The sequence below is a fragment of the Cynoglossus semilaevis genome, chromosome 2 (genome assembly GCF_000523025.1).
Source record: "Cynoglossus semilaevis isolate Cse_v1.0 chromosome 2, Cse_v1.0, whole genome shotgun sequence".
Classification (NCBI taxonomy): Eukaryota; Metazoa; Chordata; class Actinopteri; order Pleuronectiformes; family Cynoglossidae; genus Cynoglossus; species Cynoglossus semilaevis.
The window spans coordinates 19,814,349-19,829,681 of NC_024308.1; the positions used below are offsets into that span (position 1 = coordinate 19,814,349).

The window sequence follows — 15,333 nt, forward strand, 5'->3', positions numbered from 1 at the left end:
GTTTGCGCTATAAATATAAAATCTATAATAAATTGTCCAATTTCTCTGTGGTTCGCCAAGGACAGAAAATCTTTCTGGAGATCACAAAGGTTTCGCTCTCCAGCTTGAGCTGTGCAAGGATAGAGGCATTGATCTGATGTCGGCAAGCAGACTCCCCCAAGACCTGACATCTGTTCATTCAATGCCAAGGTGGCACTTAAGGACATAAACTGGTTATTGACTTCCAACGATAAATGTTGGACATTAATAAAAACGTTTGGTGTCAAGTAATAAAATGAAGGTCATTCTGAGGTTTCCTGAAAGTGACGCACCTTAAATAGAACTGTTTATTTCCCAGCTATTACAAACTGCGCAACCTTGCTAGCTAAAAAAAAAAAAAGCTTGTCGGATATGTTCTTAGAATTATAGTTTTCAATAAGCAGAACTCTGGATTCCACACCGATGGTGCTAACCTTTGGGTTGTACATGATAACGGTCCTGTGGGAAGAAGGGTAGTATGGGTTGAGCCACAAAGTTTGAGGGGCAGGATTATTATGATCAATCCAAAATGGCTTGTTTTAACCCTGCCTGTTGTATTAAACAGGTATGAAAAAATCTGTATTCAACATTTTTACTATTTTAATCACTAATTCACCTTTCAATAATAATATCCTTAGTTGCCAAATAATTAAAAACTATATAAAAAAATGGAATGGACCCTGATGTAATTCACCTGTGTCTGAACCTTTTGGAAAGCAGCTGCTTATTTAATCTACTTTCGTTTTGCGTTACATTAACCATTAAGTGATTATACCGCTAATGGATTAAGGTGAAGCTTAATTTAAAAAAAAAACAACATTACACCAAATGGGATTCCTTGACTTCACAGATTTACGAAAAATTTAAAATATTGATTAAATGTTGTTGCTACTGTTTAAAAATGACCAGACAGAATCAGGTCAATGCCGAAGCTAGGCAAAAGTGAACAATTAGCTGGAAAAATGTTAAATTAACCTCAAGGAATCACAACAATTAAACTCACTGAGTAAAAAAAAAGTTTCAGTTGCTTCTTTCTAAATTCTTTAAATTTCATGACAGCTCGAATGTTTCTTCTCATAGAAGAAAATCAACTCTACCAGAGTCTTCAGTAACTGGTGACAGCAAAACACAGTGAACATAACACAAACAATGGATTGCTAGATCCGATACTCAACTCAGGAAGGGTACTGTCCCATATTGGTCAAAATTTCAGGAGAACTACACCCTGTCTGATCCAATACCTTAGAAGGTTGATATCAGTGTTGACACATTCTCTAAGTTGCAGTATCATATTGGACATGAAAATACACACGAATCACATGTTTTTATATGTCAAAAAAGGAAAAGAAACCATTTTTAGACCACACAGAATTATTGTTCAATTACCATGTTGTGCTACCCGGTCAACGTTATGTTGCTGGTGTGACTCTCCATCCTTCTCATCCCATTAGACTTACGTAAGCCCGTCCCCCTCCCCTTTGACGTTACCGCTGCGTTATCGTACGTAAGTAACATATAGATTCTGATGTATTATTAATCTGTCTCCTACTTTCTTTTTCTTTTGAGTTTGTTCGCATCATCGTCATCATTTTTTTGTCAGATCAAAATTGGAGCGGACAATGAACAACCAGCAAACCCTACTGACTCTAAATGAGAATCGGTGACAGCAATAACCACTGTTCCACCGCGTGGCGGGCGTGCGTGCAACTAAAATAAGGTTTCGTTTACCGTGACAATGAGCAGGATTCCCTTCAGTAGAGTGAGCAAGGAAGTAACAGGCTGAATGAATTTATGGCCCAGCAGGATTGCCAGGGTTAGAATCCAGGTGAAGGCGGGGATTATGTAGATGTGTCTGAAAAACAAAACAACACAAAACAAAAAAAAAAGATGTTCAAAGTATTAGTTGAATTCAATGTCCTTTACTGTAACTTTGTTGACAACAAAAACAATTAATTTGGACTTTTAGTTTAATTGCAACAGTCTATATACAGTACATACATAAACATATATCTTAAATTCTCACAAATATGTAATACTCAAATAAAATTAATACAAGTATTAATTTAGGTATGTATGCATGGTATATTCTTTTGCACCTCACCTATATGGAAGATTAAATATAAATACATACATATATAAAAGGGCCGAGCAATGTGTTTTTTTCATGTTAAATCATTCATCAACAAACACTGACAATTATCGTATTGCATTTAAAAACTTACTATAAATATATGTATGTGTATATATGTACTGTATATACCTGTAATATGTTTGTAATATGTATGTAAACATTGATTATTACATAATACCTGCTAACAAAATGCTTCTTTTCAGGTTAAATATTTTATATCATTAATTTAAAAACTACATTTGAAAGAAAGCAAAAAAACCCCCAAAAAATTAGAAGAGAAAGTCATTTGTTTTCAAAGAGTTCTAAGGCAAAGACATTATTTAAATTGGATTGGAATTGTGCGGTAGCTGCACTGCACGAACGACAGTTAGTTCCAATCAAACACTTGGTATTTAATGGTTGAATTAAGCTTAACATTCGTCTTAGTATTTAAGATTCAATATTCATATTCGTAGTTAACGGCTAAGATTCAGTCAACGCGATGATCGAATCTCTCGATTTAGACTAATGCTTTAGACCTTTTTGTACTCAGTGATGCACTCACTCCTCTGCACTGGAGAGTCTTAAGATAAGGGCTGTTTCATGTGCAGAACTACAGTTACTTATTGATTGCTGTCACTAGAGACAAGGAAGAGGAGGGGGGGATGTAAGAGTGTAAAGGAGGTCAGTCTGAGGTTTTTTCACTTTAGTAACTCCTGCCTTTACCACTCCCACAACACACTGATGCATCTCCCAAGATAGAGTGCATATGCTATTATTTGAAGACAGCATTTACCACTCATGACAAAGTAAATGTCCGCTGTCTGAAACGGCTGGCCTAAATATTGTTACGTGTGCGTAGGCGTGTGTGTCCACTCTGTGAAACTTCCTTGTTATACCCTGATACATCTTGTGCATACATAATATTGCAATATAATGTCAGGATTATCAATATACAACACAAAAGGCTTACTTGCCCTGAGGAGGCGAAAAGGAAGAATTTTTTATGTGCCAGTTGCCACCCATATTTGAACTTACATGACTGAATCAGCTCAAGTTCTAAAAACCGTAATGCTTCAAAAACATTTTTGCCAGTATGTTGATGAATATTAGTTAAAACGTTGTTTTCATATTGCACTGCAAACATGAGGTCCGCGGGTCAATGAAACATCTCACCCACACACATTGTGTATCTGCCCTGTTTCTCAGAAAACATTTTTTTTAAAAAAAGCATTTATTGTGACAATAAATTGTGTTTATTTGACTTCCTCTGTATCTATTATCTATACTTTGGAAGCCAGTGCATTTAATACCTGTCTTTAAAATATAATAGGAGATAAGAGTATGAGACTATGAGAGCGGATAATTCAAGTGATCTCTAAGATGCTGCAGTCGCTGAAATACAAGTAATGCAAACATTTTTTTTTCTTGTCTTGCTGTTATTACAGATGTCATCACTCAATCATCTACAACTCACCCTCATCCGAGTTGTTCGTCGAATTGTATGTGACCATGTATTTTGTGTTGGATGAATTTTAGTATCAGTCGATGTTGGGGAATACAGATGCCATTCACCGACTTTGAATTAAAAACATATCAGCATCACACTATATTGTTGTGTCTCCCAGCTACTGTGGGCCATTGTTAGCATAAAAAAAACAAAACAAAAAAGCTATTCGTTATATTCACCGCAGATGACTAGCAACCCCTCTCTCTCTCTCTCTCTCTCGCTCCAGTTCCACATGGGAACCACATGACTGACAGGCTTAATATCAACACATCCACTGGCAAAAAAAAAAACAACTGGGAAATCATAGCTCTGCAAGAACAATAGTCGTATGTGTGGCAATACTTTATATTCTCTGAGAAAGATCTATGTTATGCATATTTACAATACATAATAATGTAATGTTCCATTGATATTTCAAGAGGGGGAAGAAAGGGGAAGAAAGCCATTTAACACAACAAATCTCACTGGACATTTGAAAAGTAAATGTATATTAAAGGTTGTTTTCGGGTCATGAATTCGTCTAACTGAATATGGTCATTCAAGGATAATATGATGAACAGTGAAGGAATTCAAAAATAGTTCAGCAATGTTTCTGTGTAACAGGGGATAAATAACAGAAAGAAAAAAAATATTTCACAATGGGTGCATCCCTAATTTGTACATTTTTTATGTCGTTAACTCGTCTTCAAAATCACTCATTCTGCATGAAATCACATCACAAAATTATTACTCCTTCTACATTCATTCCCTTTTTTATCTTTAATTAAAGAACTATACCATAGAGACCTTAAATAATTTATCCACATATTCGTCTGTCTAGATAGGACTACTGCAGTTCCATGTATTTACCCATTACCATTTTCCTCTTATTTTTTTTTTTTTACTGAGTTTATGGTCTTATTCCCAGATCGATATAAAAAGTAGAGTGAGCATGAATAGGCACTGGGTGTGATTGGCAGCTAAATTATTTAACATGAGCATATGGACGCGCCACACCTGTGAATCTGCTTTGAAAACAAATCAAACCTTTAACTGTTATACAAAATGTTCTTATGTGTCCAATGTCAAAGGTAAGTTATCCTTTTCCATTTATTGACCGTTTCAGTGCATGGGACTTACTTACCTAACATTGAGGAGAGCAGCAAAGGCCTCACTGCCAGCGAGGACATAACTGGTCCCAATAGAAATACTGATGAAAGAGAAATAAAATTAAAAGGGTTAAAGGGCATCAGAAGATTACCAAACACTGATAATTCAACAATTCCTGTTAATTCACTTGTAGAAAGTCACATTTTAATACGCTCCTACTAACTCATTTGCTTCAACACTAAGGCTGAAGGAAAAAGAAATGCTAGTAAGTCACAATGGAAAAGAACACATTTGAATGGACAATGGATATATTTACTGTTTGAACAATAGTTTCTATTTCCTCCTATCTAAATAACAGCGTATTTAATTTCGTTTGATTGTAAACTAGTTTAAGGCAGTACACCTCTTTTCCAGATTTGTTAAAAAGGCCATCCAAAAATACTAACAAATCAAGCATAAATCATGAGGACAAAGATTGTTTACTATGGCTGGGTCAATCTAAATTGGCTACTGCCGACAAGAAACAAACCAGGAGCAGCTTTGAACACTGTTTTTGAACTTGGACAGTCTGGTTGCAGACATGGTTTTTTTGTTTTGTTTTCTACTGTAGTTGGTAAATTTGTCCAATAATCTGTAAATTACACATGACTCTAATGGTACAGAGGCATGTATTTTGCACATGTTCAAACATTACATTATGTTGTTTTCATACATTTCGCTTCAATACCATAAACAGCCGAGAAATAGTCAATAAACTGTTTGTGTGTGTTCGTGTTCTACAGTTTTTTGCATTGACCAAACACTAAAACTCCTTGAGCACAATGAGAGAGCTATCGATCGGTCAGGTGTAAAAGACTGCTTATACACTGATAACAAGACATTCCGCCAAGGCTGCTTAGTTTTGCCCCAGTTAGCACATAATTGGACAACACGCATAAAACATGTACAGCACAACACAGGAGACAAGTAAGCATTATTAATATTAAGAGTAAGATGTATTTTAAATGTACTCTGTCGAATTTAAATATAGGTTTCATTTTTAGGAATCAGTGTCTAAAACCTTCGTAGGAGTTTGTTTTCTGCGTTAACATTACAAGATGGAAGAAATCCATGACCTGCAAGGTAGAAAAGGCTCAGGCCAAACCAGTTGTCTCCAGTCGTCTGTCTTCTTCAGCCTAACCTCCAAACCAGTTGTCTCCGGTCGTCTGTCTTCTTCAGCCTAACCTCCTTCAGCCGAGTGTTGGATGATCATCCAGCCTACATGTCTTGCAGCAACAATGCATAGGCAGGGGGTGGAAGTATTTGGTGAAATGGGAAGGATACGATCCAGAGGAACACTCCTGGTTACCTCTCCGATCTTACATCTCAAACTTCCACAAGGAAGGCACCCGTTGGAGGAATGGGGGAACTGTGAGGTCCGGGATTGACAGTCTGGTTGCCTGGGTTTTTTAACTCTCGCTTTTGTAACTCTGGTCATTTTTGCCTGCCTCTCTGCAGTTCCTGGTTCTTGTTTTTCGGGAGTGCTGGACCTTTTTTTGCTCCTGGGTCAGCAGCTCTGCCATCGCCACCCTCTGATTTCGCCGCCGCTTGACAGCAGTGGGAATCCTGCTTGCGCCCCTGCTTCAGCTCCCCTGCCTCCGTCGCCTCAGTCCCTGGTGTTTGTTTCAACCTACATCTGCACATTCTCAATCCGTAATAAATGCATGTACTTTCCTCCTCCTGTTTTTGTGTCGACTCATGGTCCTCCTTTCGACTGAACCGTAACACAATACCTCCTTGGACTGGGTTTTAATAAATATGCCAAAAATTGTACGGCAATGTTACATAGGTGGTACATCTCTGAGGGAAATGAGGGTAATACACCAAGCAGGAAAGTGATAACATCCAGTTTCATTCTGAAGCTCTTTTTCCAAAAATGGCGTCTGTCTATATAGTTTGTTAGTTTGTTTTCAGCTTCCTGATACTACACAAATACTTGGTAAAATGTCCACAAATTGTTTAAATTTTGTTTCTGTATGGTGATGCTAGATTGGCAATGGTTCCATAATGCACACCTTGTATTTTATTTCATGTCAAAAGGCAATGTATTAGATTTGCCTACGCTTTGCCTATGTTTTAGCACATCAAATAATGTGAATTGCTTTGGCCTAGTATTAGTATTGGGGAAGAGGATGCATTGTTTTTGCAGTGTTAATAAACCTGACTAACACTGAAGAGTCTCTTGTGCTGCAATTGGGTCCATCTTGCTTTCCTACCATGACCTACTGTAACACATACATCACTAAAACACACCATCCCTCATTCATTCAAATCATTGCCATGTTACTTACAACTGAAAGAGCAGGATACAGTTGAATGCATGACTCATGGGTCTTGAGAGGAAGAGCTGGCCAAGTAGATGAAGGTTGGGCTGAAGGTCTTCTTCCTGGTTCTGCAGATCAACGGACTCTGGCTGCAGCAACCCTGTATCTGACAAAATCAGATTGATGGATACTGTCGTCAGGTGTGACAGTAAACCAAAGTTGATGAAACTGGACCACTGACCATGATCATTTTTTTTATTTTTATTTTTTTATTTTGGGAATAAAGAATGCAATTACAAAAATTAAGTCGTATGTTACTGACATGTTTTTACATTTAATTTACAAGAATGAAGCCATATGTTACTGACATGTTTTTACATTTAAATTATAATTTGATTCCCACTAATTTAGAACTTTAACCTCACAGACATCTTATACATTTTCTCCATCTTTCCACTGCTATATTTTTCTTAGGAGAATAGATTATAATTCTGATTTTAAAACTGTTCCTTGAGACCAATATGTTAATTTGTGAATTTGGGCTGTATAAATAATCAATAAACTGACCTGATTTGGCATATCTGACCTATCTTAGAAGCTCAGACACTACACAAATACAAGCGTACTCTTTTGATTATTTCGATAACTTTGATAACTTAAAACATCTGTGATCATTTCTCTGAAGACAGCCTTTAGGATAAAGATATGAGTTTGAAAATTAAATATTTAAAAAAGCACTTTAGCTCGATAGAATTTGTCAACATGGTAGTTTTGATCTTTCTGATCATTCCTGTGTACCCTGACAGTAAAACTTTAAAAGAGTAATTCAACCAAAAATTGCCACTAAACTGTATGTTACTTAAAAAAACACTGAAGTTGTTTATAGTGAATTAAAGAGGAAGGTAAAGAAGTGCCTAGTGGTGGGGCTAGAAACACTATATTGTACTACATTAGTACATTTTAAAAGGTTCTAAATGTAGATGTTATTATAAGATGGTTTGCAGAAATCAGAAGAGAATTTGAACTTAACAGAATGCAATCTTTCTTTCTAAAACAACAACTAGTAATTACAATAATGTTCACATTTTATTTGAAATAATTGTCTAAACCAAATACTCTCAGTATTATTTAGTCAGTTGTTCCTGCCTGTATTGAATTTGCCTTTTTCTCACAATTTAGTCAGTTGTTCCAGAATGTCTGCAAAGGCCTGTATTGAATTTGCCTTTTTCTCACTAATTAAACCGAGGAAAAAGGCAAAGAATCAACTCCTTCATGTTTTGCAGAGGTGATGTGATAAAAAAAATTGTGTCCTTATAAACTTAACTTGCACAATTTAATCTAATTAATTACTCCTAAATCCTATTGTCTAGACCTTGCCGACAAGCTTTTTCAGTCCCGAACACTAACCCTCAGTTAATAATGACTCTATTGTCGTGGCTGATTTAATTGGAACATTTATGAACTGCTGTGTTTTTTAAATAATGAGCATTTATTTAAGCCGGACACACAAGGAAAAAAATCATTATAAGCTTATGTAGACTGTATTAAGCTCTGTGGGGAACTTTAGTGGGGAGTAATGATGACAGCTAAAGCTCAAAAATGGTATGTATATTTTGGATTCAGCCAGTCAAATTAATGCAGATTCCATAGAGTGCCATTGAAACTGAACATGTGATCTGAACAGGTCACCAGTAACCAAGACGGTTCAGTGACCTTTTCTACCGAATACAAACGAGTATCATGACAGATCACCAATTGCTGTGTGAATTCACCTGTGGGCTTGACCAACAGTAAGATTACAGAAGAATCAAAATGACCTGATCCCCTACCTGATTCTGCATTGTCGCTCTCATCTTCGTCTTCATCCTCCGTGAGAGTAGCATGTTGCACATTGACCTGATCTAGCACTATACACTCAGAGGCAGCCTTCTACAAAAAAAAAATTAAAAAGGGTCAGACAAATGCTTTTCACCTATCCCATGTTTGACCTCTGTCAGTCTGCTAAACACCTGGTCAAAATCAGTTACGTGTTTTTTTATTTTCTTTTCTTTTATGTATAGTTTCATTTTCCCTATTATTACGTGTTTTTTTTTATTTTTATGTATAGTTTCATTTTCCCTATTCTACTTCTACCACATTTCCCACAGAAATATTTTTATATGAATAAGGAAAGTGAACTACATGTCATTGTGACACCGCTTCCTTAACCACTAAGCCACCACTGCCCCATCACAACTTCTAATATTTACCGATTTTGAAATGACAAGAACAACACACTATATAAAATATAGTGAGGCAGATCAGGACACATTTCTCCATCTCGTGGGATACGAATAACATCTGAACATTCACCAACAAATCTCAACTTCAGACACATGCCGATCCTTCTTATAGGCAAAGACAAAACACGGTGTTACGTAATTTTAGCGTGTTCTCAGCTTGGGTAATCACAATCTAATATTTACCGATTTTGAAATGACAAGAACAACACACTATATAAAATATAGTGAGGCAGATCAGGACACATTTCTCCATCTCGTGGGATACGAATAACATCTGAACATTCACCAACAAATCTCAACTTCAGACACATGCCGATCCTTCTTATAGGCAAAGACAAAACACGGTGTTACGTAATTTTAGCGTGTTCTCAGCTTGGGTAATCACAACGATACATATTATTCGCTTTACTGTCACCAAACAATGAACAGACCTTTACAGTTTAATGTGATACATGGTCCCAATAATTTAATTGGGTTTTCAGTCTATAATTTGTATGGCCACAAGGATTTAGCTCACCCTATACTAAAAAAAATAGTGCAAACAAAGTTTGTGAAAAACTCGTTTTACAGTTCGTACTGTGGCAGTATTTGTAAAAGAAGTTACCTTCAAAGACTCCAGTTGTACCACCTGACACTTTTGAAGAAGTTCAACAAACAGGTAAATAAGCAGCGCCTGTGCAACAGAGGAAGACATATAGGCATTGATATACAGTATGCAACTCTTCTTCTTTTTCTTTCGGCTTTGTCCCTTTTTTTTCAGGGGTTGCCACAGCAGATCATTGATTTCCATCTCTCCCTGTCCTCTGTATCTTCTACTCTGACTCCAACTATCTGCATGTCCTCCCTCACTGCATCCATATATCTCCTCTTTGGCCTTCCTCTCTTTCTCCTACCTGGTATCTCCATCTCTAACATTCTTCTACCAATGTATCCACTGTCCCTCCTCTGCACATGTCCAAACCATCTCAATCTGGCTTCTCTAGCTTTTTCTCCAAACCTTCCTGTCTGTGTTGTCCCTCTAATGACCTCATTCCTGACCCTGTCCATTCTTGTCACTCCTAAAGAGAATCTTAGCATCTTTAACTCTGCCACCTCCAGCTCCTCCTCCTGTCTTCTGCCTATTGCTACTGTCTCTAAACCATACATCATGGCTGGTCTCACCACTGTCCTGTAAACCTTTCCCTTCACCTTAGCTGACACTCTTCTGTCACAGATCACTCCTGACACTTTTCTCCAGCTGTTCCATCCTGCCTGTACTCTATTCTTCACCTCTCTTCCACAGTCTCCGCTGCTCTGAACAGTTGATCCTAAGTACCTAAACTCCTGCACCTTCACCACCTCTGCTCCTTGTAGCCTCACTATTTCACTGTTCTGCCTTTCGTTTACACACATGTACTCTGTCTTGCTGCGACTGACCTTCATTCCTCTTCTTTCTAGTGCAAACCTCCACCTCTCTAGGTTCTCTTCTAGCTGCTGCCTACTCTCACTACATACAGTATGCAACTAATCAGGTTAAATGCAATAAAGATAATAAATTATTATTATTAATAATAATTATTTTTGTTTGTTTTTAAAATTTCGCATGAAAAAAACCCCCCAAAACATCCCACTGTGTGTGTGCTTACTGTTAAGGTTAGGGTTGAAACCACATAAAGTAAATACTTAAAACCTACATAGCAATGACAACAAATGAGTTTCTTTAAGTGACACGATTTCTCACCTGCACACAAAAGCCAATGAGGAAGGAGATAAGAAAAGGCACCAGCCCGGAATGAGCAATTGTTACTGGAAGACCTGAAAATGAACAGAGTGGGGTCAGCATTAGTGAAAACACATGTTGATTTGACGAGAGACGTTTTCTGTTTCCCTGTCACTCATCATTCTCGCTCTCTTTGCCTCTGCTGCAGAGCCTCCTTTTTCGTTCTGCTTCAAACTTACCATAAAATTTAATGGAAGGTGTTGACTTCAATATGAGATCTAAGTGATTTAACAAGTATTAACTTGGAAGGGCTCCACCTTTTGTGAAGCTACATGAAGACCCTGCTGAAAACAAAGTAGTTAAATGTAATGTCCCGTGTAATTTCCACCTCTACAAAAATCTCTCTGGTGTAAACTACACTTCATTAAATTTGCCCCTGCAATGAAAGCCAAGACAATTTTTCAAGAATAAAATGATTCAAACATAACTACCCACACCTTCACACAGAAGGTACTGTATAGACCACTGAGTCTGTGATCTAAAACATAAGATTCTCTTTGTACGTATGAACTGAGATGTGATGCTGAATTATAATGCGATTGGAAAAAATATGCTGTAATTGCTTCGCATGTTTAATGCGGTTGTTAGAAACACAATGCAAAAATATACTAAAATAAATATTATCTTTACTGTTGTAAACAAAGCGAAACTAAAGTATAGTTTATAGTAACATTTTTAATTGTTGCACAACCCTATTTAATATATATGACATAATAATAAAGCAAATACAACTTAAAAGGTAGTAGCAGTTACAATAACAAAAAATATTGTGGAAAAAAAATATCACTGTACCAAAACATATTCGCTTCCTTTTTAGTGCACTGTCACAATATACTGAAAGATCTTATACAGTGGAACCTCAAGACACGAGCGTCTCGACATACGAGTATTTCAAGATATGAGCAAGCATTCGGGTCATGTTTTTGCTTCGGGATACAAGTAAAGATTTGAGATACGAGCACGCTAACAGACACCGACGCTAGGTGGCCGAGCCGCCACATTCATTCACTTCACGTGTTCGTCGACTCCTGTACGCATCTCCCGCCAGTCTTTCGTATTGTGTTTGCATTATTTACGTGATTCTCTCTTATTTTGTGCATTATTCTTCATAATAGTAATGAGTCCTAAAAGAGTGAGTGGTAAGAATGGTAGAGAGAAGAAGAAACGCATGATGACCATGGAAATAAAACAGGAAACTGTCAATAAATATTGAGTGTGGTGACCGATAAAGAAACCATACAAATCAAAAAAAAAAAAAAAAGGTAAGTTAAGTTAATTCTAAATTTATGTAGTGTAAGTGTAAGGTACGGTACGGAATCAAGTGAAAAAAAAAGAAGAAATAGGTAAGTTAAGTTAATTCTAAATGTATGTAGTGTAAGTGTAATGTACGGTACGGAATCAAGTGTCTACATACTCTACGTAAGTTAAGCAAAAACATATCATTTATTTGTGTTTGGAATTACCACTTCAAATTTGCAAATGCATGTACTTACCTAAAATTCCAGTTCCCAGTATTGTTGCAATTGTCAAAAAATCTGAAAAGGAAAAAAAAAAGGCTTAATTAAATCGATTCACCAACTACATTCAAGCTGCACAAACCTTAAAAATCACCAATGAAAGGGACAATAATAATTATTTTTCATCCGATATGCAAACTTGTGCTAAGGAAACCTGATTCAGTTCATGTACTCCACTGCGTTTCCATATTGTAAAATCCCGCGCACACACTCTACAACAGCTGTGGGACAATCCACTTTGAAAAGATGACAGCTAACACCATTAAGGAGCGCCTTTGTCATTTCATGTTGATAGGTCTATTGACAATGTTTGGTCACTTTTCTGTCACATTTAAATCCATCACTTGCACTAAATAGACCTCTTATCATCACTGTCATTTTAAATGAGCCCGATCATTTTTCCTACTCGTATCAATTATCCTTTCTCCTCTTTATTCGACCCTCTACAAATGGCTAGGAGACATATGGCAACGCTAATTACAAATGTCATAATCATCTTTTTCATAATCTGTTTTCCCTCAGCTGCCCTTGGATGTCATGGAATAACTTGATAAATCATGTTGCACAGACAGAAATACAACAGTGAGACTAAGAAAAGTGACCAGTACAAACCCACACATCTGTGATCAATGTTAATAGACACATTCAAAACAGGACAAAAATATATGTACATTTTTTATTTTTATTCCTCATGATCTACCAGTACTCCCTTTAATTTTTTTTTTAAATTATGATTTCTGTAATGTTTTACTTGAATATCAGCATATAGGTTCCCAACCCTATATGTACTATACAGAACTATAGTTTGAATAACATATAAAATATATTTTTGACACTGCTTAACTTTATGAAATGGAAGCCTTCTCTTACAGATAACCATGGTATTTTTTTTCATAGAGTTCCAACAAAAATACTACGTTGCCCTCTGTGTACATGGAGAAATTAAACTTTTTTTCTTTTTTCAGATATCTGTCATTAGATGACAATGTCATAGATAAAAATAATGAGCAAGAACTTAATTTTTCTGCAGAACAATTACTTCAAAAAACATGTCTGGGGCCATAAAGTTAACTTAATTAAACATAACAATTTAAAGTGTTTGACTGTTCTGCACATTGCTACAATATCATCAAATTAGGTATTTAATAGAGAGGAAGTGGGTGGAGATGCAATCAGTAGCTAAAAACAGTGTCGTGACCTTATTTAGGTTTGGAAAAATAATGAATTCCTGCGTTTACAAAGAAAAAAAACGGCTTTAATTTGTGTTATGCTTACTTGATAATTCGTGGTTATGATACTTATTGACGTATTCGACAAGTAACGGACCCCAGAATCTCGCTTTTGGTCATCTATTGGAAATTCCTATTTAGAGTAAACCACATACATAAGTACTACACTGTACACATAACGTGGTATAAAAATTCAAGGATAACCTGATATTTGCAAGTGTACAGCTGTACCTGTTGTATTTTTTTTTGTTTTACTGTACGTGAATATGTCCTGGATTCACTCACTCAGTCCTCCATCTATCTGTATCCCGCACAGCGCGTTTTGTTATTGTCTCTGTCTTCCGGTGCCGGTGTGTGACGTGTCACTGTGGTGGTGTGTCGGTACTCACAGCACTGCAGGTAAATGAAACGTGACTTCCATTTCATGTTATGTTTCCGCCTCACTGTGAAGAACACTAAGCTCGGGCTCGTGTCGACGACGGGACAATGGCACGGTGGCTCTTTAATCTCTTCTGCGGCGGTCGCCATCATTTTCATTTCTTCCATCCTCCCTCTACCCCTTTTTCCTCTCCCTCCAACTTCCGTGTTGACGTGGCGAACGCACGTGGTGCTAAGGATGATGCGCGTTCCTGACAGAGTAGTCAAACGTAAAAAGCTCAAAAACGCTCGAATAAAGTAACAACGAAATAAATAATGACACGAATAAGCACAAACATACAGTCACTGAAATTAAAAACTGAAGAAGACCAAACAAAAATGTAAAGAATTACAACAATTACAACTGATATTATATAAATGTAATGGCCCAGCTATTGTTTTTAAAAATTAACGGACAAAAATAACGAATGAAGAAAATTTAGTGCGGAAAAAAATAACGAATGAAGAAAATTTAGTGCGACCTACTTATTTCCCTAATTCTACAATAAAAAAAATTATTTAAACCTAAGAGACCTCAATGCTTATAGCTTATAGAAAAAGCTTTCATTCTGTACTTTACTTTTATATTTTAAAAGTAAAGTACAGAAGCAGACCTTTTTTTTCCCCCACACTGCAACTTTCTTGAAAGAGCGAGGCGCTTTTTTTTTTCCCACTGCAACTTTCTTGAAAGAGCGAGGCATTTCGGTAGATCGAACCTGGTCACTATGCTTGTGTAACGCTGAATGGAATCTTTTAAAATGATTGAAACGTGCTATTATTAGCTATACTGCTTATTTATCTTGTAAGGAGGAAAAACCCGTTGAGACAGTTAACGTTTTATTCCTCCCTCTTTTTTTCCTCCCTTTTTGACAGATTGACAGAGAGGTTGTCTCACCAATAGAAGGTGTTGATCTGGCAAATTATCCTCACATAGAGACATCGTTTCGTGGTTTAGTTAAAAACAAAACCTTTTTAAACAAAACCTTTTTGAGAAATTAAGGGAGAAGCCTGAACAGAATACAAATCAACAGGAAAGTAGAAATGCATCTAAACATCCAACAAAACAACAGTTAGAGCCAAACCATCAACAACAAACATG

General features: G+C 36.6%; 1 protein-coding gene across 1 annotated transcript in view; it reads right to left on the reverse strand.

The window, feature by feature from the left end:
• Positions 1 to 14,558, reverse strand: part of LOC103376826 (uncharacterized) — a 38,662-nt gene extending 24,104 nt beyond the window's left edge. The window contains exons 1-8 of the mRNA XM_025054217.1: positions 14,207 to 14,558; positions 12,565 to 12,606; positions 11,033 to 11,106; positions 9,917 to 9,985; positions 8,860 to 8,959; positions 7,058 to 7,196; positions 4,762 to 4,827; positions 1,747 to 1,870 (exon numbers count right to left, since the gene is read on the reverse strand). Of these exons, the coding sequence (XP_024909985.1) occupies positions 1,747 to 1,870; positions 4,762 to 4,827; positions 7,058 to 7,196; positions 8,860 to 8,959; positions 9,917 to 9,985; positions 11,033 to 11,106; positions 12,565 to 12,606; positions 14,207 to 14,363 (771 nt within the window). The 5' untranslated portion in view covers positions 14,364 to 14,558. The remainder of the gene's footprint in view (positions 1 to 1,746; positions 1,871 to 4,761; positions 4,828 to 7,057; positions 7,197 to 8,859; positions 8,960 to 9,916; positions 9,986 to 11,032; positions 11,107 to 12,564; positions 12,607 to 14,206) is intronic.
• Between the last annotated feature and the right edge of the window lie 775 nt (positions 14,559 to 15,333).